Source organism: Physeter macrocephalus, chromosome 4 (genome assembly GCF_002837175.3).
Source record: "Physeter macrocephalus isolate SW-GA chromosome 4, ASM283717v5, whole genome shotgun sequence".
Classification (NCBI taxonomy): domain Eukaryota; kingdom Metazoa; phylum Chordata; class Mammalia; order Artiodactyla; family Physeteridae; genus Physeter; species Physeter macrocephalus.
Window position 1 is genome coordinate 109,552,674 of NC_041217.1, and position 23,754 is coordinate 109,576,427.

At 40.7% G+C, this 23,754-nt stretch overlaps 1 protein-coding gene across 1 annotated transcript in view; it reads right to left on the minus strand.

Annotated features, from left to right (window-relative positions):
• Positions 1 to 23,754, minus strand: part of DNAI3 (dynein axonemal intermediate chain 3) — a 79,933-nt gene that overhangs the window by 54,097 nt on the left and 2,082 nt on the right. Inside the window, exons 2-7 of the mRNA XM_024119940.1 lie at positions 16,677 to 17,120; positions 13,900 to 14,081; positions 13,199 to 13,303; positions 10,275 to 10,424; positions 9,021 to 9,220; positions 3,567 to 3,683 (exon numbers count right to left, since the gene is read on the minus strand). Of these exons, the coding sequence (XP_023975708.1) occupies positions 3,567 to 3,683; positions 9,021 to 9,220; positions 10,275 to 10,424; positions 13,199 to 13,303; positions 13,900 to 14,081; positions 16,677 to 17,120 (1,198 nt within the window). The remainder of the gene's footprint in view (positions 1 to 3,566; positions 3,684 to 9,020; positions 9,221 to 10,274; positions 10,425 to 13,198; positions 13,304 to 13,899; positions 14,082 to 16,676; positions 17,121 to 23,754) is intronic.

Genomic DNA, 23,754 nt, shown 5'->3' on the forward strand with positions numbered 1-23,754 from the left:
CATCGACAGATGAATGGATAAAGAAGATGTGGCACATATATACAATGGAGTATTACTCAGCCATAAAAAGAAACGAAATTGAGTTGTTTGTAGCGAGGTGTATGGACCTAGAGTTGATCATACAGAGTGAGAGGGAGGGGATATGGGGATATATGTATACGTATAGCTGATTCACTTTGTTTTATAGCAGAAACTAACATAACATTGTAAAGCAATTATACTCCAAAAAAGATGTTAAAAAAAAAACTTAAGGACACCTCCAACAGGTCGTCTTCCTCTGCAGCTCCCTGTCGGGTAGGCTCTGAGTTTGTCTGAAACTCTGCCTGTTCAATCCTGCTTCCCTTCCCTTTATTTTTCACAGTGAACTTCTCAGTAAACTTCTACTTTGAACTTGATCTCATTTGCTTTTTGAAAACTCCAAACTGATAGAAAAGGCAATTTTCTTAGCCATATTCAGTACCAAATGATCATGTATACTAATTATTGTATTTACATATATATAATTATTATATTAATATATATAATAATTATACTATATACAATTTAAAACAACAAATAAGAGATTCTCAAGGGGAGATTTGGAATTTAGAAGTGCGTGTGTGTGTGTGTGTGTGTGTGTGTGTGTGTGTGTGGTGGTGCTTTTAGCTGTCACAGTGTCTGGGAGGTGCTAATGTGTTTAATTCTATTACTAAACCTCCCACAATGCATAAGACAGTCCCTAAAATGAAGAATTATCCTGCTAAAAATACTAACGTTGCTCCTTTAAAAAAACAATCTTGGTGCTCTTCTTAGTTAGGGAACTTGGCTTGACGAGTTCCTGTTTTATAAGTTACTATAATGTTTATTGTCCCTTTATATGTTTAGGCTTGAAAGCTCAGCCCCCTCCCAAGGCCTCCAGGAGCTTTCCCATAATTAGAATGCCACCCAAGGTTTTACCCTAATGACTGAAAGTCTAAACAACTTGGTTTTTTAATAAATGTGGTAAGTTGAAAGTGGTTTTCAATTATGAATTTCCTAAAATAAGAAAAAAACCCTTTATTTAGATAATTAAATATAAGCAGTAAGTATCCTAATAGATATTCCTAACATATTAAATAAGGGTACCATTTAATACCTGTGTCATTAATCATTACACTACCATTCACTGCGTAATTGAAGACTCTTTGGGCTAAATTCTTCTTGTACTTCATCTTTCAAACTAGATGCATTTCCTAGGACTGGCAGCATCAGCATGACCTGGAGCTGTTAGAAATGCAAAGCGGCAGGCTCCACCCCAGACCTACTTAGTCAGAACCTGCATTTTAACAAGATGCCCAGGTGGTTCATATGCACATTAAAGTTTGAACAACTCTGTGTTTGAACAACCCTGAAAAACCCTATGAACAACCCGGAACAACCTTATGAACAACCTGGAGCTTCAAGGTTTAAGCCCAGTTTCAAGTAGAAGCATTTGTTAGCATTTTCAAAATCATTTCTTTCTGTTTCAGCCTGAACTGTCTTCACAAGGGAGAAGTGAAGACAGCACCTTTTCTCTGGTTTCCTGTTTCTTGATTTTGGTGCACTCTACCACGTGGTTCCTGAGAGTGATTAATTGGAGGCTGGCAAAGCTTGTGGTCTGAGTGAAAGCCCATGGGTATCACTGTTTTTTTAACCCCCAAACGAACGTTTCTTAGTTGCTTTGAGAATCCTCTTGAAGTTTCTCTCTCTCCTCTCAGATCATTTTCTTCTTTTGCAAATAATGCTTGCCTTAGGTTTGTTCTGGACAAAATTCTATGAGAAGGAAAGAACTCATTTCTAAAAGAGCTCTCTTCCAGAACAAAACAAGGCTTATTCTAATCTTAAAAAATTAAGTAAACCTTAAACAGTTCTAGAGTGGGAAGCATGGCTGTGATGTAAATGTGGTTTCTTATTTATTCTTGGCCAATGCTGTTAAAATTCCTGTACCAATTTTCCTCTTTCTTCTTATAGTTCTGGCTCCTCCCTCCCACATCTCAAGGAGGGAATTATGAAGCTGTTCACCATCCCTCTCCTTATAAGCTTGGCAATTGAAAGGGAAGAATAAAAGCCCACGTCTAAAGATAATACAGGGACTTCCCTGGTGGTCCATTGGCTAAGAGTCCATGCTCCCAATGCAGGGGGTCTGGATTGGATCCCTGGTCAGGGAACTAGATCCCACATGCATGCTGCAACTAAGGATCCCGCATGCCCGCGTGCCGCAACAAAGATCCGGCTTGCCGCAACTAAGACTCGATGAAGCCAAATAAATAAATATTAAAAAAAAAATAAAGATAATACACAACGTAGATAATTGAGAATTGGCTATAGACCATTTATTTTCTTGAAATTGATTGTACATAGACAGACTTCTCATTTTTAATGTCCTTAGGAAAAATTTTAATAATTACTTAATTTTGATATGAGGAAAAGAAACCTCAGGTTTTCTGGTTTCTTTCTAATTGTCTACATAGGAAACACTATAGCACACTTGCTGTAAGTGAGTGGCAAATAGTTAATAAGTTCTCTTTGAATAATTAGTGAATTTTTGAACCAGATTCTCTCTAGGCATAGGTAACAACTTTTGACAGTTGTTGGAATTTTCTTTTCTTTTTTTTTAAACATCTTTATTAGATTATAATTGCTTTTCAATGTTGTGTTAGTTTCTGCTGTACAACAAAGTGAATCAGCTATATGTATACCTATATCCCCCTCCCTCCCACCCTGCCCATCCTACCCCTCTAGGTCATCACAAGGAATTTTCAAGACATTTAATCTTAAAATGTTTTCTTAAAAATAAAAATAAAAGAGCTTAATTTGGGCTATATATGAACTTGTCTACCAAATCTTTAATTTTGGGAGGAAATGGTAACCAACCTATTGGTACAACTGGTAGACATGTCCACCATTGGCTCCACTTATCTGAACTCTGATATCAACTTGATGAGACCTTCAAACTCTTTCTCTGGTTTAGAAGTCCCCAGGGTCTGCCTAGGGCCTGAATATGAGTGTAGGGGGCATTTTAAAGACACCTCTCTTTCAGAGCCAGTAAGAGTGGCAGCAACACAGGAGTTAGAGATAAGGGTGACATATCCAAAAATTATATCTGAACTGACTTCAGATTCTCATTTAAAAGGTATTTTTGTAAATTCCTATCATCATGGTAATGATCATCCTCAACATCCACAACATCCTCACCTTTGTAATCCTGTAAAAATCAATGAAGCTAAGAAGTGGACTTAGTAGTGAAGAAAAAGACTTAAATAAAGGAAACCATGGTAAATAAATGTTAATTTTCCATTAGGAAAACATCCTCACATGTTCAACTATATACACCTTCCAGGCTGACACTGTTTGGTGTGGCCCTAGCTTAGAAGGTCTAGCATATTGCTTAGCAATAGAAGGGAAAGAAAGACTGAGAATCTGTAGAATGTGTCACATGCTCATGAGTATCTGATAACTGTCTTCATACTTTTTATCTGTACACCAGGTATAGAGTTGTTTTTTAAGACCTATTATTATAAGTAAACATATACATTTTGTTTTTTTAAAATTTAATATACAATTTTTACCTTATAGACACATTGTTAAGAAACTCAGTCAAAGTCTTTGATTGTCCCAGTGCCTCTTTTTCTTCTTCCGAAAATTCTCTTGGATAATATTGCATAGTAGCATTTTTGGGATATGTCCTAACATAGTGAAAGAAATCGAATACCAAAAGTTAGATCAAAGACAAGCAAATAGGGCTTCCCTGGTGGCTCAGTGGTTGAGAGTCCACCTGCCAATGCAGAGGACGTGGGTTCGTGCCCCGGTCTGGGAGGATCCCACATGCCGCGGAGCGGCTGGGCCCGTGAGCCATGGCCGCTGAGTCTGTGCGTCCAGACTCTGTGCTCCGCAACGGGAGAGGCCACAGCAGTGAGAGGCCCACGTACTGCAAAAAAAAAAAAAAAAAAAAAAGACAAGCAAATATAGGTCATAACAGGGCAAAGATTTTTCTCTGTGACAATATTACGATATTATTTTATACTTAAATTCTAAATATTGAATTTTTTCTTTATCCTAGACAATTGATGTTGGCTGCCATTCGAAGTATTTGTGAATTTCTCTTTGACATAATCAACAAGCACTTTATTGTAAAAAAAATTATTTAGCTATCATTTTAAACTTACAGAAAAGTTGTAAGAAGGGTATAAGAAATTCCCATACATTCTTTACCCAGATTCATTAATTATTAACATTTTGCCACATTTGTATATCATTCTTTCTTCATTTCATTAAATCAGTGTTTCTCAACCAGTGCAATCCTGTTCCATCTTCTCAATCCAGGAATATTTGGTAATGTCTGGAAACAATGTTGGCTGTCACAACTGGGAAGAGCTCCTGGCATCTAGAGGGTAGAGCCCAGGGATGCTAGAGTGCATAAGGCAGCTCTCCCACAACAGAGAATTATCCAGCCGGTAGTGTTGAGGTTGAGAAACTCTGCTCTAAATATACAAAACCTGGAACAAGTTACATTTTGGCAGTAATGGCAGCACCATCTCTGGGAGAAAGCTTATTCCATCCAGTCCGCTCTCAGTGTTCACCTCCACCCTTGAACACAACACATTGTATTGTACCTCTGGGCTTTGTCAGTCTCACCCACCAGACTGAGTGAGCTCCTTGATCTTAGGGTGTGGGGCTGTAGAAAGATCACATGGCAAGTCCTTAAGAGAGTGCACTCTGGTGACAGGCTGCCTGGCTTTGAAGCCTGGTTCTATCACTTACTAGCTATGTGACCCTGAGCTAATTATTTAACCTCTCTGAGCCTGGTTTTTCATCCCTAAAAGAAATTCTGAAAGTACCTAGCTCACAGTGTCATTGTAAGGATTGAATGTGTTAATAGATGCAAGGCTTTTAAAACAGTGCCTAGGACATTTTAAGTGCTCAAAAAAATTAGGTTGTATTTAACCTGTGTTGTTGAACAAATGTCAGGAAAATGTCTCTGAGAGGCAAGTATATTAATGGAGAGTAATCAAACAGAGCGGTAAAGAGAGTTTTGTTTATATTTAATTGAACAATTCATTCTTTTTTTCCCTGCCTAGATCAGTATCCATAGCAGAAGACAGAGTGATGGAAAGAAAGAATGTTGGTGCTGGAACCAGAGACTTGGGTTCAGATCTTAGCGTCACCTTCTATTTTCTATCCCACACTAGTACCCTCCAGGTAGGATTAAGTCAGAAATTATATGGTGCCTGGTGGTTTCATCAAAGTAGCAATATGACTGAGTCACTCTTATTTTTTAAAATGTGATTTGTTTTGTTGTTTCTCAGCAGATCTATTCATTATTGCTTTAAATTTAAATTATGTTCTAAACATTGAGCTTTCATTTTTAACCTCTTTTTGCCTTAGTTTCCTTATTTGTAAAATGGAGATGGTGCCTACCTCAGAGGGGAGTTGTGAGGAGTAATTGAGTTGATGTGTGCAAAGTATTGATACTTAGAAGAATGCCTGGTATGTGGTAAGGACACTGTAAACATTTGCTTTCATTGTCATTACTCTTTGAACCTCATCTTTGATTTTGTTTTTTTACTTCTTCCATCACAATCATATATCCCATCTTTTCCATCTAATTTCTGATCTTAATAAGTGGTACCAGCATTTCTCCCAAGTCACCTGGATTTGAACCATTTGAATTCCCTTTGATTTACTCCCCCCACCACCCCACTGTGTGGGTCAAGACCTGCCACTATTTCTCATCTATTCCCTCCATCTACATAGGAACAACTGTTCATCATTATCAGTCAACATTCATTGAGAGCCTAATAAATCTAAAGTCCTGTGGTTAGGGTCCCTGTTGTTAGAAGTTCACTCTCCCTTTCTGAGTCTCCCTCCTGAGTCTACCCTGGCTGACTCATTCTTTTCACTTTTCTGCACCCTCGTAGAAAAATAGAAATCTCTAGTTGTCTTGACTAAGAAATTTTTCTCAAAAATCTAAGTTTCTTTTGTACTAATGAATCACCTCTCTCTTTCCTGTCTTACCCTCACTTCTTGGTGTTTAATGATCTTTGATGTCCTAATTCTCTGCCAAGACTTGACTACCAATCCTTGTCTTTCTCTTCATCTCTTTTGGTTTGGCCTGTCTGTCTATCTGCCTCCCTGGTTTCTGACCCATGTCTTGTCCTGACCCCTGGTATCTATGTACATGTGCTCTAACTTTAACATTACATTTTCATGGTTCCTGATCCTTTGGTTCAAAGAGATCTGAAAAGCATGTTTTGTACTATGGTCCACACTGAGGACCCACGATTCTCCTGGTCACAGCCTCTCTCACTGTATATTTCATGGCTCTTCTCTAAACATTGAACTCAAGTCAGTGACTCTGCACATTCTTCCTTAACTTGATCCTTCTCCTCCTCCTTCCCTTCCTTGGTTCCTTTCCCCCTTCCATTTAATAAATACGTGCCAGGAACTGTCCTAGGAGTTGGGGATATAGAAGTAAACAAAATAGACAAAGTTCCAGTCTCAAGGAGCTTCAGTTCTAAGTGGTGGTGAGGCGAAGGTGAGAGAAGAGAGACAATGCTTGGTGAATTCAAGGAACAAGGAAGCCAGTGGGGCTGGAATGGATGAACCAGGGGAATTGTGGGAAATGAGGGTAGGGGGGCAGATAGAATTTAGATCACATGAAGACTTGTAGGTTCCTTCAGGATGGGAAGCCATAGGAGGGTTTTTGTCAGTGACATGATATGACTTTTGCATTTTAACAGGATTAGTCTGGCTCTTCTATGAAGAACAGAATGTAGGAGGGAAAGGATGGGTGGAGAATGCCCAGTTAGGGTGCATTCCAGTAATCCAGGCAAGAGATGATCATGGCTTGATCCAAGGTGATAGCAGTGAATATGTTTTGAAGATAGACCCAAGAAAATTCAAGGTTTGGGGCCTGAGTAATTACAAGAAGATCAGTGCCATTTACTGAGATGAGGAAGATTCAGGGAGTTTCAGGTTTGAAAATAGAAAATCAAAAGTTTGTTGTTGGGCATGTTAACTTTGAGACACCTATTAGATACTTAAGGAAGCAGATGAATAAATGAGTGTAGAGTTCAGGGGAGAGACTGAGGTTGAAGGTATAGATTTGGGAGCCACCAGCAAACAGATAATACGTAACACCACAGGAATGAATAAATTCACCCAGGGATTAAGCGTAGTTAGAGAAAACATCAAAAGGAGTTAGCTTTGGGGTCCTTTAATATTTAGAAATTGGAGGGAGAAGGATCCAGTAAAAGAGACTGAGAAGGAGCTGCCAGTGAGTTAGGAGGGGTACACTGAGTATTGCCCATAAGCCAAGAAGGAGAAATAGTCAACCATGTTAAATACTGCTGAGAAGCGGAGAAAGAGGGTGTCTGAAAATGGGATTAGGCGATCAGACCACTGCAGGTCTTTGGTGACCTTGTTAAGACTAGAGTGGGCTCAAGGCAGAATGGAAGAGAAGGTGAAACTAGAGAATGTGGAAAACTGCTGTGAGGAGTTTTGTTGTTAAAAAGAAAAAGAAAAAGAAAAAAAAAGCAGAGAAAGTAGCTAATAACCAGAAAGGTCGAAACAGTTTTTTGTTTGTTGGCTTTAATGAAGGGAGTTATACAGCATTTTGTATTTATACATGTCTCCTCTCCACCCTCTCTTCTTGGTTTGCTGACACCGCCTTACTTTACCTGGTTTAATTACAGTAGATTCCCATTTGACCAATCTCCTCAACTCCAAGGTTTTTTTTTTCCCTCTGCACTCCAATACATACTGCCTGGCTCATCTTACTTTAATAGCTTTAACCTTGCCTCTCCCTTGCTTCAGACCTTGCCAAAATTCCCTGTTGTCTGCCACAGAGAATCTGCTTGTCTCTGCTACTCCCTCCATGCTACCCAGGCTGGTCTCCTTGTGGTCCCATGCAGACTCTGTTCATCCCACACGCTAGATGTTCAGGTCATTTAAGAAAATCTGGGATGTTTTCCCTTTCTCTATGTCTCCAAATCATATTCAACATTTGTAGCTTATCTTTTATAGATCTAAAATTATTTCAAAATAACTTTTTTTAATCCTAAAAAATATGCATAGATTAGCTAAATATGTCTTCAGATTTATACAACATTCAAAGCCAAGCTCAAGTCCCCAAAGCATTCCCTCAGCAATCAATTTTACATCCATTCATTCACTGGATAAACGTTAATTAAATTACAAATTTTATTAATCATTTGTAGCCTCAAAGTGCTCAGGATCTAAGGCAGACAGGTGAGCAGATGAATAAAATATGGGTCATCAGTGCTACAATAAAGATACCTCTAAGCTCTAGTGGGAACCCAGGGGAGAGAGTGATCAGCTCTACCTGGAGTTTCCAGGAAATCACAGAGGAGGGGGTACTGAACTGGAACTTAAAAGGGTGAAGAGGGGTGGATAAGGTAGTGAAGGGCATTTTATGCAGAGGAATAGCAAGGGCAAAGGCAAGAAAACGTGGAAGAGCAGGTATTCTGGGAGCTGGAAGTAGCTCATAGGCTAGAGCACAGAGGGCTTGTTTGGGAACAGGGCTGGACAGGCAGACAGTGCCTTGTCATGAAGGAAGGAGGACCTTATATGTCATCCTAATGGCTCTGGATGAGATGGGGAGACATGGAAGAGATTTGGGCAGTAGTGAAGTAAAACAATCTGATTTGGTACATAAGAATGATCACTTAGGCAGTAGAATAGACAAGTTAGAAGGTGATGGTAATATTTCAGATGAGATGACCAGGTCCCCTCCTCTGAGAGCAGTACTATAGTTATTAACAGCATTGCTCATTTTCCCACTTCATAATCTTTAGTCTTATATACTTGTATTTCATTTTCCTAGTAAGATTGTTAAAAGGCATTGTTGCTTATAATTAGATCTTGAGCTGAATTACTCTGTGGAGATCCGGCATCACCGTCAATGCGTTTCTATTATACAGATCTCTCAAAGTAATCATGGATGTTGCTGGATTTTACCACAATTGCCTTTGAAAATACATATAAATTCATTGCATACTTACCATCTTGTCTGAGTACTTGTGTCCTTGATTTTGGGGACTACTTGCAAGCCAACATCTCTCTCAAGTTGCTTAAGGGTAAAATTTTTATCTGGGTAGGCTGTACATTCAATATAGGCATCTTTTACTCTGGAAGCATTCTGGTCACTGAACTTAACTGGGGCACCAAATTCACTTCGTTTTCGAGAAATCATATATGTAATCTGCAACACATGTAAGCAGTACAGGAAACAATCGAGTCTCTGGAGAAAAATGATGTGTGGCCGACAACACTGGTGCTCTGCCCACATCCTCTTGGACCCCTTTGTGTACTTTCTGTGCACCTTTCCAGGTCCTTTTTCTCTCTGTTCCCACAGCCACCAGCCACCCACCTCTCTTCTGTGGAGGATGTTCTAGAGCTACCAGCACCACTTTGGCTGAAGGTACAAAGAACAGGAAGTGACTGGCAGTTTATATCCAGGCCAGCAATGGACTGGTGGGAGACATATGTAAGCCCATCTCTTTTGCTTCTGTTTGGGACAACTCTGAGGTATAATTTACACTCCAGAGTTCCCTAGAGGTGCAGGCTGAAGCCTTCACTCTACCAGACTTTTGCCTGAGAGTGCACCCTTGCAGGGCTTCTGTCTCGGTCCTGCTGCTTTCCTATTCTCTTATGGGGCCCTTTCATAATAAATCACTTGCACACGACTGCTCCTCTCAGGGGCTGGTCTGGGAATGCCACTTTGTTAGTTTCCTAGGGCTGCTGTAACCACATACCGCAGACTAGGTAGCTTAAAACAACAGGAATTTATTCTCTCTTGGTTGTGGAGGCTGGAAGTCTGAACTAAGGTGTTAGAGGGTTGGTTCTTTCTGAGGAGGAATCTGTTCCCTGCCTGCTCCCAGCTTCTGATGTGACGGCCAGCAATCCTAGGTGTTGCTTGGCTTGTGATACATCACTCCAATTTCTGCCTCCGTCTTCCATGGTGTTCTCCCTGTGTCTCTATGTTTTCACAAGAGCGTCTTCTTATAACGACGCCTGCCATATTGGATAAAACTCCCCTTATTTCCTTTCTGAGGTACTGGGGTTTAGGACTTCAACTTATCTTTTGGAGGGAGACACGGTCCAGCCCATAACACCCCCCTAAGACAGTGACCGTTCTTCTATCAAAAAAAGCCATATCCCCGCAGCAAACACAGCAAACAACACTGATCCCTCAGGGATAAGCGTTGCTCAGCTATAGGGAGGTGACGGCTAGACATCATATTCAAGCTGCTGACCTCTTTTGTGGATTCTTTAACCGATTCTTCCTCAATTTCTTTTTCACTGCCCAAAGAAACCCATGGTTTACAGATAGGTGGTTTATAAATATACATATCTTCAGGAATATGCTCTTTATATCCTTCTTGTTCTTCTGGAACTTCTGGAGGCTGCAGTAAAATAAATAGGATTCTAAAATATATTACCAGGGCTTCCCTGGTGGTGCAGTGGTGAAGAATCCGCCTGCCAATGCAGTGGACACAGACTCGAGCCCTGGGCTGGGAAGATCCCACATGCTGTGGAGCAACTAAGCCCGTGCGCCACAACTACTGAGCCTGCGCTCTAGAGCCTGTGAGCCACAACTGAAGCCCGCACGCCTAGAGCCCATGCTCCGCAATAAGAGAAGTCACCACAATGAGAAGCCCGCGCACCACAACGAAGAGTAGCCCCGCTCACCTCAACTAGAGAAAGCCCGCGCGTAGCAACAAAGACCCAGAGCAGCCAAAAATAAATAAATAAAATAAATAATAATAAAATTAAAAAAATAATATATTAAAAAATAAAATAGGGGCTTCCCTGGTGGCGCAGTGGTTGTGCGTCCGCCTGCCGATGCAGGGGAACCGGGTTCGCGCCCCGGTCTGGGAGGATCCCACATGCCGCGGAGCGGCTGGGCCCGTGAGCCATGGCTGCTGAGCCTGCGCGTCCGGAGCCTGTGCTCCGCAGCGGGAGAGGCCACAACAGAGGGAGGCCCGCATACCACAAAAAAAAAAATAAATAAAATAAAATAAAATAAAATATATTACCAGAAAAAAACCTATGGTTACCAAAGGGAAAGGGGGGAGGAATAAATTAGGAGGTGGGATTAACATATACACACTACTGTATATAAAATAGATAACCAACAAGGACCTACTGTATAGCACAGGGAACTCTACTCAGTATTTTGTAATAACCTATAAGGGAAAAGAATCTGAAAAAGAATATATATATACATATATACACATATGTATATAAAACTGAATCACATTGCTGTACACCTGAAACTAACACAACATTGTAAATCAACTATACTTCAATTGAAAAAAAAGAGATAAGTTCAGCAAAATATATATACATATTACCAAATTTAGGTTATAATTACACATGTATATTTTGCAATAAACTTTGCTTTTATATAAATTCATTAAGCTCTTCCTTATTATTTTTCTTCTTTGTTGGTTCATGCTTTTCAAGTATGAGGAAACTATGCAAAAAAAATAGGAAGAATGACAAAAAAGAAAGAGATCAAGGATATAGAAAGAAGATGAAAGAATCAAGAGGGGAGAGGAAAAAAAGGAAAAGATGTGTGATAAGAAAAAAGCATTTACTCTATGTCTTTAAGAATATGGAATGCTAAAACTTGAGAAAATATAAAACTAATTTTTTCTGATTTAATGCAATGTTTTTCTGATGAGAGGATTATATGTATGAATAAATATGATATCCATTAAATTATAAAGAGCAAATGTTTTTTAAACCAAGATGTCCACAAGAAGATATACAGACAGATAAAGATATAGATACAGATACAGATATAGATATATAGATGTTCACTGCACCTTTATTCATAATAGTGAAAAAATGGGCAACCAAATGAATATCAATAGGGAAAAGGGTTGATACATTGTGGTATAGTCAGAAGATAAAATCTCATAAAACGGTTGCAATGAACAAACTCACTCTACATGTATATGATTCTAAATGTATCAACATGAATAGATCCTAGAATTTTACAATTTGGTGAAAAATAAAACTTGCAAAACAAGTTGTAGAATATAATTTTATGTAAATTTTAAATGAACAAAACAATAAAATGTATTATTTGTGGAGCATACATGCATAGTAACAGTATGAAACCATGGACAGAAGACTATATAACAACCTTAGAATAATAGTTCCTTATAGAGAGAAGTTAGAAAAATTGAATTAAGGAGGATATAAGAGGCAATGAAACATTATCTCTTATATTTTATTTCCTTTCAAAAGAATTTGAAGTAAATATGATAAAATATTAACATTTGTTAATTCTGAGTGGTGACTGTATAGATATTTGTTTCATCATCTGCGCTTTTCTATACACTTGAAGTATTTCACCATAATAAAAAAATTAAAACACAGAAAAAAGCAATCATAAAAATAAAACTGAAAATGTTAAGGCTAACTGAGAAATTATTTCAAATGTAAAAAGTGTTCGATATTTTAAAATTCTATGGCTTTCCTTTATTTTTCTTGTTTATTGGACAACCACACAAACCCCTCTGTCTCCCTCAGTTTGACCAAACCTCCCCATGAGGATGCCAGACTGGAAGGCAAGTGTCAGAAACCTGTTGCCTTTCATGACCACTTTGAACGCAACACCCCTAAGGTGAACTGACTTCCTTTCCTTGGAAACTACCATTCTTTTATTTTCTGCTTATCTTTGACACCCTGTTCCCCTCAATTGCCCACTGCCCAAGTTGTCCTTCAAAAATTTTGCTTTTAAATAATCATAGCAAAAATTTCTGGAGCACTTAGCTTTGTGCCAGGCACTATACAAAGGGCTTTACCTGCATCGGCCCATTTAATCTTCACAACAGCCCTATTGGTGCCACCATTTTGCAGATGAGAGGTTCAGTAGCTTACCCAAAGTCATGGTGATGGCAAGAGGAGAAGCAGGAATATGGGCCAAGGAATGGCTGAGAGCAGGGGTACTCCAGATTTGTTGTTTCCAGTCCCACTGGGTAAATGAACGGCAAATAAGTAGAGTATCTGCTACCCTGAGATGTCTAGTTAGCTCACCCTTAGCCCACCTACTCTAGGCCCCAGGGAATCAGAGCTGAACAAGAATAATCATGACCAAGTCTGGGGTTCCCCCAGAGGTACTGCTTCCTTCTGACAATCAACAGATTGCTTAGGGTGTGCTTACATTTAAATAGTTTTCCTTGCCCTCTTCAGTTCCAATAAGATAAAAGTTAAGTCCATATTTGAAGTCTTTGTCATAAACAAGGAGAAGCTCATCTCCAGGATATTCCTACAAAAATATAATCAAAAAAGAAGGTTAATATTCAGTAGTCATTCAGTTTATTCAGATATCGACACAAAATTAATATTTCTTTAATCAATCAATCATAGAAGATAACCATAGTGCTAAGCTATGGTTAATAACCCCAAATTGCAAAGTTATTTTATTAACTTACAAAAGCTCTTAAAACACAATGCGTCCAGGGAAACTTACCATGCAATTTTATTTCTAACAGGAAAAAAAAGGAAGCATTCCTTTTATTTGGTATTGTGCTCTGTAGCATGTTTGCAGACAAATCAGGACTAAAATTATGAATTAAACAATTAAAGCAGTATGGGAAAATAAGGGTAGGTTCCCTTTCTAGTTAAAATTGGGCAAGGATGAGCTTTTCTGGGTGTGGAATAAGACAAAACGCCACAGATAGGAGTTTGCTTTTCACAAAGGGTCATCAAGAAGGATTCCCAAGGAGGCATGGGCAAGCTAGCATTTGCCCAAAGTAATGGGAAATGCCAGATTTGAACTCAGAAATCTCTCCAACTTTTGTGATTATGTATCAGGAACCTCTTGAGGTAGGACTGAAAAATAAAGAGGGATACTGTACTTACCTGAATAATTTTTTTGACTGGGTAGAAATCAGATACTGCAGCTCTGTTTTCAAAGTCTGCAAAAATATCTTCTTTTTTGATAAATTTATAAGGTTGTTCATCTGTGACATCTTCATCTATTCTGCAGTTAAATATCTCCTGGGTCTTGTTAGTTAACACTAAAGGATAAATTTCTGGATGACCTGGGAAAGGCAAAGTGGAATTTGGACATTAAATATAACCATTTAAAATATTAACACTAGGAAACATGCAATTGTTTGCTTTAAATAATTGCCTTCGTTAAAATTTTAAAAGACTTTAAAATCATTGTTCATATTTTTAAAGAGTAACTTATTGAAAGAATGGTGATTCTGAGGATTAAGTCACCAACTGTTTGATCCCAGTTTTTTTTTCTCCTCCTTTTTTATTCAATGCCCTTTATCTCATATTTAAAGTCTTCTCTGCTAAGATGTTAACACATATCCTTTAAAGTCAAATTTCTCAAATGGGTATATCCTAGCTCCGTGGGCAAGGCCTCAGGATTAACCTAATTCATCTTCCTGGAATGTCAATTTTATTTATTTATTTATTTTTTTGTGGTATGCGGGCCTCCCTCTGTTGTGGCCTCTCCCGTTGCGGAGCACAGGCTCCGGACGCGCAGGCTCAGCGGCCATGGCTCACAGGCCCAGCCGCTCCGCGGCATGTGGGATCCTCCCAGACCGGGGCGCGAACCCGGTTCCCCTGCATCGGCAGGCGGACGCGCAACCACTGCGCCACCAGGAAAGCCCCCATTGTTCATATTTTTAAAGTAAGTTTATCCATTATAAAAAATGTCAACAAATGAACTTATTTACAAAACAGAAACAGACTCACAGACTTAGAAAACAAACTTATGGTTACAAAAGGGGAAATGTGGGGCTTCCCTGGTGGTGCAGTGGTTGAGAATCTGCCTGCCAATGCAGGGGACACGGGTTCAAGCCCTGGTCTGGGAAGATCCCACATGCCGCGGAGCAACTAGGCCCGTGAGCCACAACTACTGAGCCTGCGCGTCTGGAGCCTGTGCTCCGCAACGAGAGGCCGCGATAGAGGCCCGTGCACTGCGATGAAGAGTGGCCCCCACTTGCCGCAACTAGAGAAAGCCCTCACACAGAAACGAAGACCCAACACAGCCAAAACTAACTAAATAAATAAATATTTTTTTTTAAAAAAAGGGGGAAATGTGGCAGCAGGGAGGGATAAACTGGGACTTTGGAATTGACATATACACACTACTATACTTAAAATAGATAACCAACAAGGACCTACTGTATAGCACAGGGAACTGTACTCAGTATTCTATAATAACCTCAATGCGAGGTTATTATAGAATAACCTTTCTGCCTTTCCCTCCAGTTTGAAGACCTGCCTGCCCCTCTCCCCTCTTCTCAGCCCATCAACTCTTCCTCTCCTGTCAGTCTTTCCTACCTCTGTGCTGTTTGCCCTCAGCATGCTGAGTTGCTCAATGGTCTCCCATTTTAAAGAAACCTTCCCTTGACCCTAGATAGGTACCTCTGCTCCCTAGGGCTCTTTTTCAGTCAAACTTGTTATTCAGTTCTTCACACTTTAAAAAAAAAAAAAATTTATTTTATTTATTTATTTAGTTTTGCCTGCGTTGGGTCCTCACTGCTGCGCACGGGCTTTCTCTAGTTGCGGAGGGCTTTCTCTAGATGCAGCGAGCGGGGGCTACTCTTCGTTGCGGTGCACGGGCTTCTCATTGCGGTGGCTTCTCTTGCTGAGGAGCCCGGCCTCTAGGGCGAGAGAGCTTCAGTAGTTGTGGTTGCTCCGCGGCATGTGGGATCATTCTGGACCAGGGATCAACACCATGTCCCCTGCATTGCCAGGCGGATTCTTAATCGCTGCGCCACCAGGGATGCCCTAGTTCTTCACACTTTAAAGCTACTGACTTTCCAATTAGGTTGTATTAGTAAACCTGGAACTGGGGAGGAACCTCCCCTCTTCCCTCCTCTGGTTCCACAGTCCCAGAATTGCCCTCAAAAGAGGAGGGAGGGGAGGTTCAACAGGCTTCCCTTCCTGTTCTTCCTGTCCCTTTGAGCCCCACCCCAGGTCAGTCCTGGGCAGCAGCAAGCCCTGCGACAGCGGATGGAAGAAGACAAGGTATCGTTTTGCCTCAATCTTCTCTCTCAATCCTATTTCTCATTTTCTTATCCTTTTTATCACCAGCAGCTTCTACCACCCCAGGTTCAGTTCTGCATTTATCCCCAGAACTCCCTCCCCCAACTCTATGCTCCGGAGGCCCCAGAATCCCCTCCCATCCTCTCCAGGCCCCCCACACCTGGAGGTCCTAACATCCTCCCTCCCACTGCTCAACAGGTGCGTCATCGAGGGGAAAAGTGCATGCAGCCTCTCAAGTAGGAATTTTGAGCTTATTTTCCCACAGAAACATTGACCCCTCGCCGCGGAAGCTGTAGGATACGATTATTCGGGTGATTATTAGTGACTCTATGCATAACACTGATTATGTATGGAAATATATTCCAAATTGCAATCAGTTGGCATAATAAACAAACATTTGGAATACAAGTGGTTCATAAATTAGGGACAAATTGCCCATTTTTATCTCCCCTTAAAATACTAACCCTAACACCTGCATGTAGAGGGTGCTCAAAGGCAACTGTTTTTTTTGTTGCTGTTGTTGTTTGTTTGTTTGCTTCAGATCATATTTATTGTGGGGTTAGGGGTGGGGATCTTGGGGTTAGAGGGCAGCAACTGTGTCCGGAGATGAGCCGCTCTCGACGTGCCTGCAGGAGCTGTCCGGGTGTCAGGGACGGGATGGTCCGGGGCCAGAGGGCACGCAGGATCCCGGGGGTGCTTATGACAGGAAGTAGTGTGCTGGCGCCTGGGATGCGGGGGTCTCCAGAGCTTCACGCACAGCAGGGCCCCCAGCACGCCCTCGGGGGGGACCTCAGGGCCCAGATCCTGGTTGGTGGTGAGGCGGAGGTGACGCAGGGCAGCCACAGCCTCGGGGTCTGCCCCAAAACAGCTGTTGACTTGATTCACATGCAAGTTATCCTTTAAAATCACACTGCCAGCCGTAATTTGTAGAGTGTCCGATGCATAAGAGCCCTTGGAGTTTTGTCTTGGAAAACCACTAGGTGGAACTATGAGACCCACGCTGAGCTGGGGCCGAAAAGGAGGTGGCTGCCCTTCATAAACAGAGGTGCTCACAAAGACCAGAAAGCTTCCTACCCTCCAAGAAACTGGAAGGACACTGACAAAGGTGGTGTTCTATGTCACCTGCTCCCGCTAAACATACTTCAAATCCTATTGGCTGGGTATTTTTCATAAAAATAATCCTTTTATACTAATTGGGCTTTTTCAAGGCAACTTTAATAGAGGATCTAACATTCCTTTATCTAGAAGTTAGCAGTAGTAGTAGCCTGTTTCTGGCTGGGGTCGGGAATCAGTAATAACTGCAGGCAACTAGTAGCCAATAGACTACACAGAACTCCTAGAGTCTAGTACCTCCGTGCCCTACCTGAACAATGGCCAAACTAAAAACAGCAAGGCCTGACGCTACTGGCCACCCAAGGGTCTCTGGCTAAATTCAGTGTAAGAATTGTTGTTACTTAGGCTTTGAGGCCTGCACTGAAGATAGCACCGTAGGTATATAACAATGAGACTCTGGTGATTAGCGATGAGATGGGCTCTGGGCTCAGTTGTGCCTCCAGCAGAGTGGTCCAGGAGGGTGAGAAAGATGTTGGAGCAGAGGAGAAGGGCTGCAGGGCCTCCTGAAGCTTACAGAGGTCAGGGGTGCCTGCCATGAGGGCAAGACCTACTGGATAGGGGGCCAGGTCAGTGCAGTGAGTGAATAACCGTGTGAGTAAATAACAGCATGTTAATTATAGTAGCTTCTGTGAAGCACCTACTGCCAGACACTATTCTAAGCACATTACATGGATTATTAATTCATTTACTGTTCATAACAACATTCAGAGGCCGCTCCTATAATTGTCTCCATTTTTTAGCAGAGAAAACTGAGGCCCACAGAGTCCAAGTAAGGTATCCAAGGATGGGGGCTGGGAGTTAGAAATAGGGGAGCTAGGATCCAAACCAAGGTCCCTGCACTGTAACTAGCAGGCCATACTTTCTCTCAAAAGTGTGAACACAGCAGAGCACAGGAGATGGTCCTCCTCCTTCACAGACAGTCAGGGAGGTAAGAGAGATACACTGTATAGGATGCAGTGAATGGCAGTTATTCACCTAGTAGCCTGGTAGAGCAGGAGCCAAAGACAGACTCAAGCTCCACACAACTAACTAGCTCGGAATCTTGCTGTGTGCACAAGGAAGAGGCCAGTGCAATATAAATCATAGGTCACACATCAGTTGTCCTGCATGTTGAAACAGAGTATGTAAATAAGCCCCATGCATTTCATCCATATCTTTTTTTTAGCATTTTGGTTGTTGTTTACTTAAAAAAACCCACAGTTTTATTGAGATATAATTGATAAATCATAAACTGTATATATTTAAAGTGTACGATTTGATAAACATATGCATTTACTCATGAAACCATCATCACAATGGAGATAAAGAACACATCTATAATCCCCAAATTTTCCTCCTGCTCCTTCTCCCAGCACCCCTCCTCACTCCCAGGCAACCACTGCTCTGCTTTCTATTACTATAGATTAGTAGTTTGTTTTTTATGGAATAGTTATAAAACTCACCTCTCTGGGCATCTGCTTCCTCATCTGAGGAATGAGGTAGTGATACCTACCTCATGAGCTTGTTGCAGAAGTTAAATTAGGTAGTCCATGCACATTTCCTTAAAAATTGCACAACATATACTTTTTGTTTGTTTGTCTTCTTTTGCTCAGCACAATTATTTTGAGATTCACTCATGTTGCTGCACGTAGCAGTAGCTCATTTCTTTATATTTCTGACTAGTATTTCATAAAAGAAAAATCAATTAGGCAAAGATTTCTTAAGAGTTACAGTTTGGGGTGTTGTATCTCGGAAATCTTTGCTAATCCAAGGTCACAAATATTTTTCTCCTATGTTTTCTTCTAGAAGTTTTATAATATTTGGTTTTATATTTAGGTCTATGATCCATTTTGAGATAATATTCGTATATGATGTGCGATTGAGGTTCACTTTTTTGCATGTAAATATCCAACTGTTCCAGCATCATTTGTTGAAAAGACTATCTCTTCTCCACTGAACTGCCTTTGTACTTACTTTTGTTGCAAATCAATTGACCATATATATGTGAATATAGTTTTGGACTACTTATTCTCATTCACTGATCTATTTCTCTATCTTTTTTTTTGGCTGCGCCGTGCAGCTTGTGGGATCTTAGTTCCCCAACCAGGGAATGAACCCAGGACCTTGGCAGTGAAAGTGCGGAGTCCTAACCACTGGACCGCCAGGGAACTTCCTATTTCTCTATCCTTATAGTATTTTGTTTTTATATTAACAACAGTAAAATGAAAACCTTCTTTGAGACAGCCCTCTGTAAGGAAATGTGCATGTACTACCTAATTTAACTTCTGCAACAAGCTCATGAGGTAGGTATCACTACCTCATTCTTCAGATGAGGAAGCAGAGGCCCAGAGAGGTGAAGTTGTTTGTGGCCACACAGTCATTAAGTGGCAGAATTATGATTCAAACCACATCTGTTTAATTCCAAAAACTGTGCTATTAATCACTTGTGGTAAGCAGGATAATGTCCCCCCAAAGATATCCATGTCCTAATTTCTGAAACCTGTGAATGTTGCCTTACATGCCAAAAGGGACTTGCAGGTGTGATTAAGTTCAGGATCTTGAGATGGGAAGATTACTGGGCTCCTGAGGTGGGTCCAATGTAATCACAAGCATCCTTATAAGAGGAAGGCAGGAGGGTCAATGCCAAGGAAGGACATGTGACAGGGAGGCAGAGGTCTACGCCAGAGAAAGATTAAAAGATGCTATGCCGCTGGCTTTGAAGACAGAGGAAGGGGCCAAGAGTCAATGAACACAGGGAGTCATTAGGTGAAAAAGGTAAAAAACCAGATTATCCCTTCAGAGCTTCCAGAAGGAACCAGCACTGCCAACACCTTGACTTTACCCCAGTGAAAGTAATTTCAGACTCCTGTTTTCTAAAATTGTATGATAATAAATTTGTGGTAATTTGTTCTAGCAGCACTAGACCATTAATACACCACAGATACTCTAACCTGTTTTAAAGTGTGACTTATAATTTGGGTAAATTATTTAACTTTTGGGAGTCACAGCACCTCCATCTTGTAATGGCCACAGCAATGTTACTTCCTAGAGCTAAAGGGATGAGAGGAGTATGCCTGGCACAAAGCTGTTGCTCCATAAATGTTAACTACATGTAAAAATCATACCTGTTCTCTAGAAACCTCCAGACATTGCCTTAATTAGGAGACAGTTTTTAGCTAGTCTATTGCTCCCTTGGTTCCTTGGTAGGAAAGGGAAACCTAGTCCCCTGAAGCATGACAGCCACAAGTCCTGAGTGACAGCTGACAATGTCAGACCCCACAGCAAAGAAGTCAGAGGGTCCTGGTGTTGCCTGAGGGGAGTCTGGGGGTAGAGAGAGAGGCTGTAAAATAAGGGGATGCTAAGTCAAAACCTACCCTCAAGTCTCACTACAAAGTGCTGAGATTTCTTTTTCTTTTTTTTTTCTCCTTAAAGAAGCATACTCCATCTATTTTTCAGTCCATTTACTTTCAGCTGAAACCTCTCCACCATGCCCCATTCTCAGGTCCATGGATTTGCTTACCAGTTAATTATTTAGTCAGAAAATATTTACTACGCAGCTACTATGTGAAAAGCATGGTGCTAGTGCCAGGGTATACAATCTAGAGGGGGAGACAGACATTAAATAGATAAATACACTCAGAAATACATAAGGACAAATGGTGACAAGTGCTATCTAGGAGAAAACAGGGTGAGAGATAGAACATAGAACTAAGGAGGGTGGTAGTGCTGGTGGTCTGTCTAAACAGGAAGAACAGGGAAAGCCATTCATTCATTTATTCAGTCAATCAATCAACAAATATTTATTGAGTGCTTATTCTGTATCAAGATAGGCATTGGGGTAGAGGGGTGAACAAGAGTTTCTGTTCCCCTGAAGCTTGTGTGTGTGAAAAAAAGAGAGAGAGAAAGAGAGAGAGAGAGCGCGCACACAAGGGAGGGCCAGCATGGGTATGTATGTAAACAGGTACGTGTTATAAATGCATAAACAAATAAATAGGCTCCATCCTCATTCATAAATTTTATATTTGCAAATTCACTTGCTAAAATGTATTTGTAATCCCAAGATCAATAGTTGTGGCACTTTCACGTTCATTAGTGGGCATGCTTAAAGTGACAAAAAATGTGAATTGCCTGATGTGCACATTGCCAGGTAAGGTCAAACAAGATGATGCTCTACCATCTTCCATGTGCTCTCATACTGCAAACAGTGTCCTTCCACTGTCTATGTAGTACCACATTTTTCACATTTTTGTGCTTTGTATTGGTGATTTGCCTATTTAAAATGGTCCCCAGGCTTACTGCTAAAGTGCTGTCTAGTGTTCCTAAGTGCAAGAAGGCTGTGATATGTTTTACAAGAAAACATGTGTATTAGATAAGCATCAGTCAGGCATGAATTATAGTGCTGTTGGCTGTGAGTTCAATGTTAATGAATCAGCAATATATATTAAATAAGTCATCTTTAAAGAGAAACACACATAAAACAAGGTTATGTATTAATTGGTTAATGAAATGTTGTGACCAGAGGCTTGGAGGAACCTAATCCTGTATCTTCCCTAGGAGCAATGGTTCAGTATCTGCTAATTCAGCGTTTGCAGCAACTGTGTAGAAATTCCATGAATAATGAGAATTGACTCTACTTTAACTTCAGAATTATAACGGCTATGAAGGCAATAAAATAGGGTACTAGGTGAAAGAGAGGCCTTCAAGGAAGGCCTCTTGCAGAGATTAGATTGGAGTCTGGATCTGAATGATAAGAAGGAGGTAGGTGCATGGAAGGCTTATCCAGGCATTGGGAACAGCAAGAGCAAAGGTCCTGAGGCAGGAACAAATTCAGTATGTTTTGTGCTAAGTAAGGCTGATGAGCTGTAGATGGAGGTGAAGGATAGAGAGACAAGGTCAGAGAGGAAGGTGGAGCCAGGACCACTATAAGGACAAAGAAAAGCCATGGGAGAGTTTAAGCAGGAAAGAGCCAAGTCAGAAGGGTTTCTGTGTGCAGAATGCATTGAAGGAGGCTGAGTGGAAGCAGGGATACCCGTTAGGGGTTAAAGATCTAATCTAAGTGAGGGATGTGGAGGCTAAGGTTGCAGATGTGGAGATTATGTGAATTGAATGGGTTTGAGATATGTTTTAGATGTGGAACTGACAGGACTTGGTATGGTTTAGATGCAAGTGAGGAGGTGTTGATGGGGAGAAAGGGGTCAACGATAACTCCCAAGTTTCTGGGTGGTGCATTCGTTAATTCATTAAACATTTGTTGGGCAGCACACCCAGCTCCAATGCCATTTACTGTTAGCTAAGATCCTCCCACCACCTCCCTGCCTTCACAGTCCACACCTGCAACCCCTTTGCTCCCTTGGCCTGGCCACCATCATCTCTTTCCTAGATTGTTGCAATAGCTTCCTAACTAGTCTCTGCCTCTCTCTTTGCCCCTGCAATTCCCAAAAGAGTAGCCAGGGTGGCCCTTTAAAAACGTAAGTCAGTTGTTCGGGGGTGGGGCTAGATTTGTGACCCAATATATGATCTATCCTGGAGAATGTTCCATGAGCACTTGAGAAAAATGTGTATTCTGTTGTTTTTGGATGGAATGTCCTATAAATATCAGTTAAGTCCATCTTGTTTAATGTATCATTTAAAGCTTGAGCTTCCTTATTTATTTTCATTTTGGATGATCTGTCCATTGGTGAAAGTGGGGTGTTAAAGTCCCCTACTATGATTGTGTTACTGTCGATTTCCCCTTTTATGGCTGTTAGTATTTGCCTTATGTATTGAGGTGCTCCTATGTTGGGTGCATAAATATTTACAATTGTTATATCTTTTTCTTGGATTGATGACTTGATCATTATGTAGTGTCCTTCTTTGTCTCTTGTAATAGTCTTTGTTTTAAAGTCTATTTTGTCTGATATGAGAATTGCTACTCCAGCTTTCTTTTGGTTTCCATTTGCATGGAATATATTTTTCTGTCCCCTCACTTTCAGTCTGTGTGTGTCCCTAGGTCTGAAGTGGGTCTCTCGTAGACAGCATACATATGGGGCTAGTTTTTGTATCCATTCAGCCAGTCTATGTCTTTTGGTTGGAGTGTTTAATCCATTTACATTTAAGGTAATTATCGATATGTATGTTTCTATTACCATTTTCTTAGTTGTTTTGCGTTTGTTATTGTAGGTCTTTTCCTTCTCTTGCGTTTCTTGCCTAGAGAAGTTCCTTTTACATTTGTTGTAAAGCTGGTTTTGTGGTGCTGAATTCTCTTAGCTTTTGCTTGTCTGTAAAGGTTTTAATTTCTCCGTTAAATCTGAATGAGATCCTCGAAAGAAATTAAAGATGATACAAATAGATGGAGAGATATACCATGTTCTTGGATTGGAAGAATCAACACTGTGAAAATGACTATACTACCCAAAGCAATCTACAGATTCAATGCAATCCCTTTCAAACTACCACTGGCATTTTTCACAGAACAAGAACAAAAAATTTCACAGTTTGTATGGAAACACAAAGGACCCCGAATAGCCAAAGCAAACTTGATAAAGAAAAATGGAGCTGGAGGAATCAGGCCTCTTGACTTTGGACTATACTACAAAGCTACAGTAATCAAGACAATATGGTACTGGCACAAAA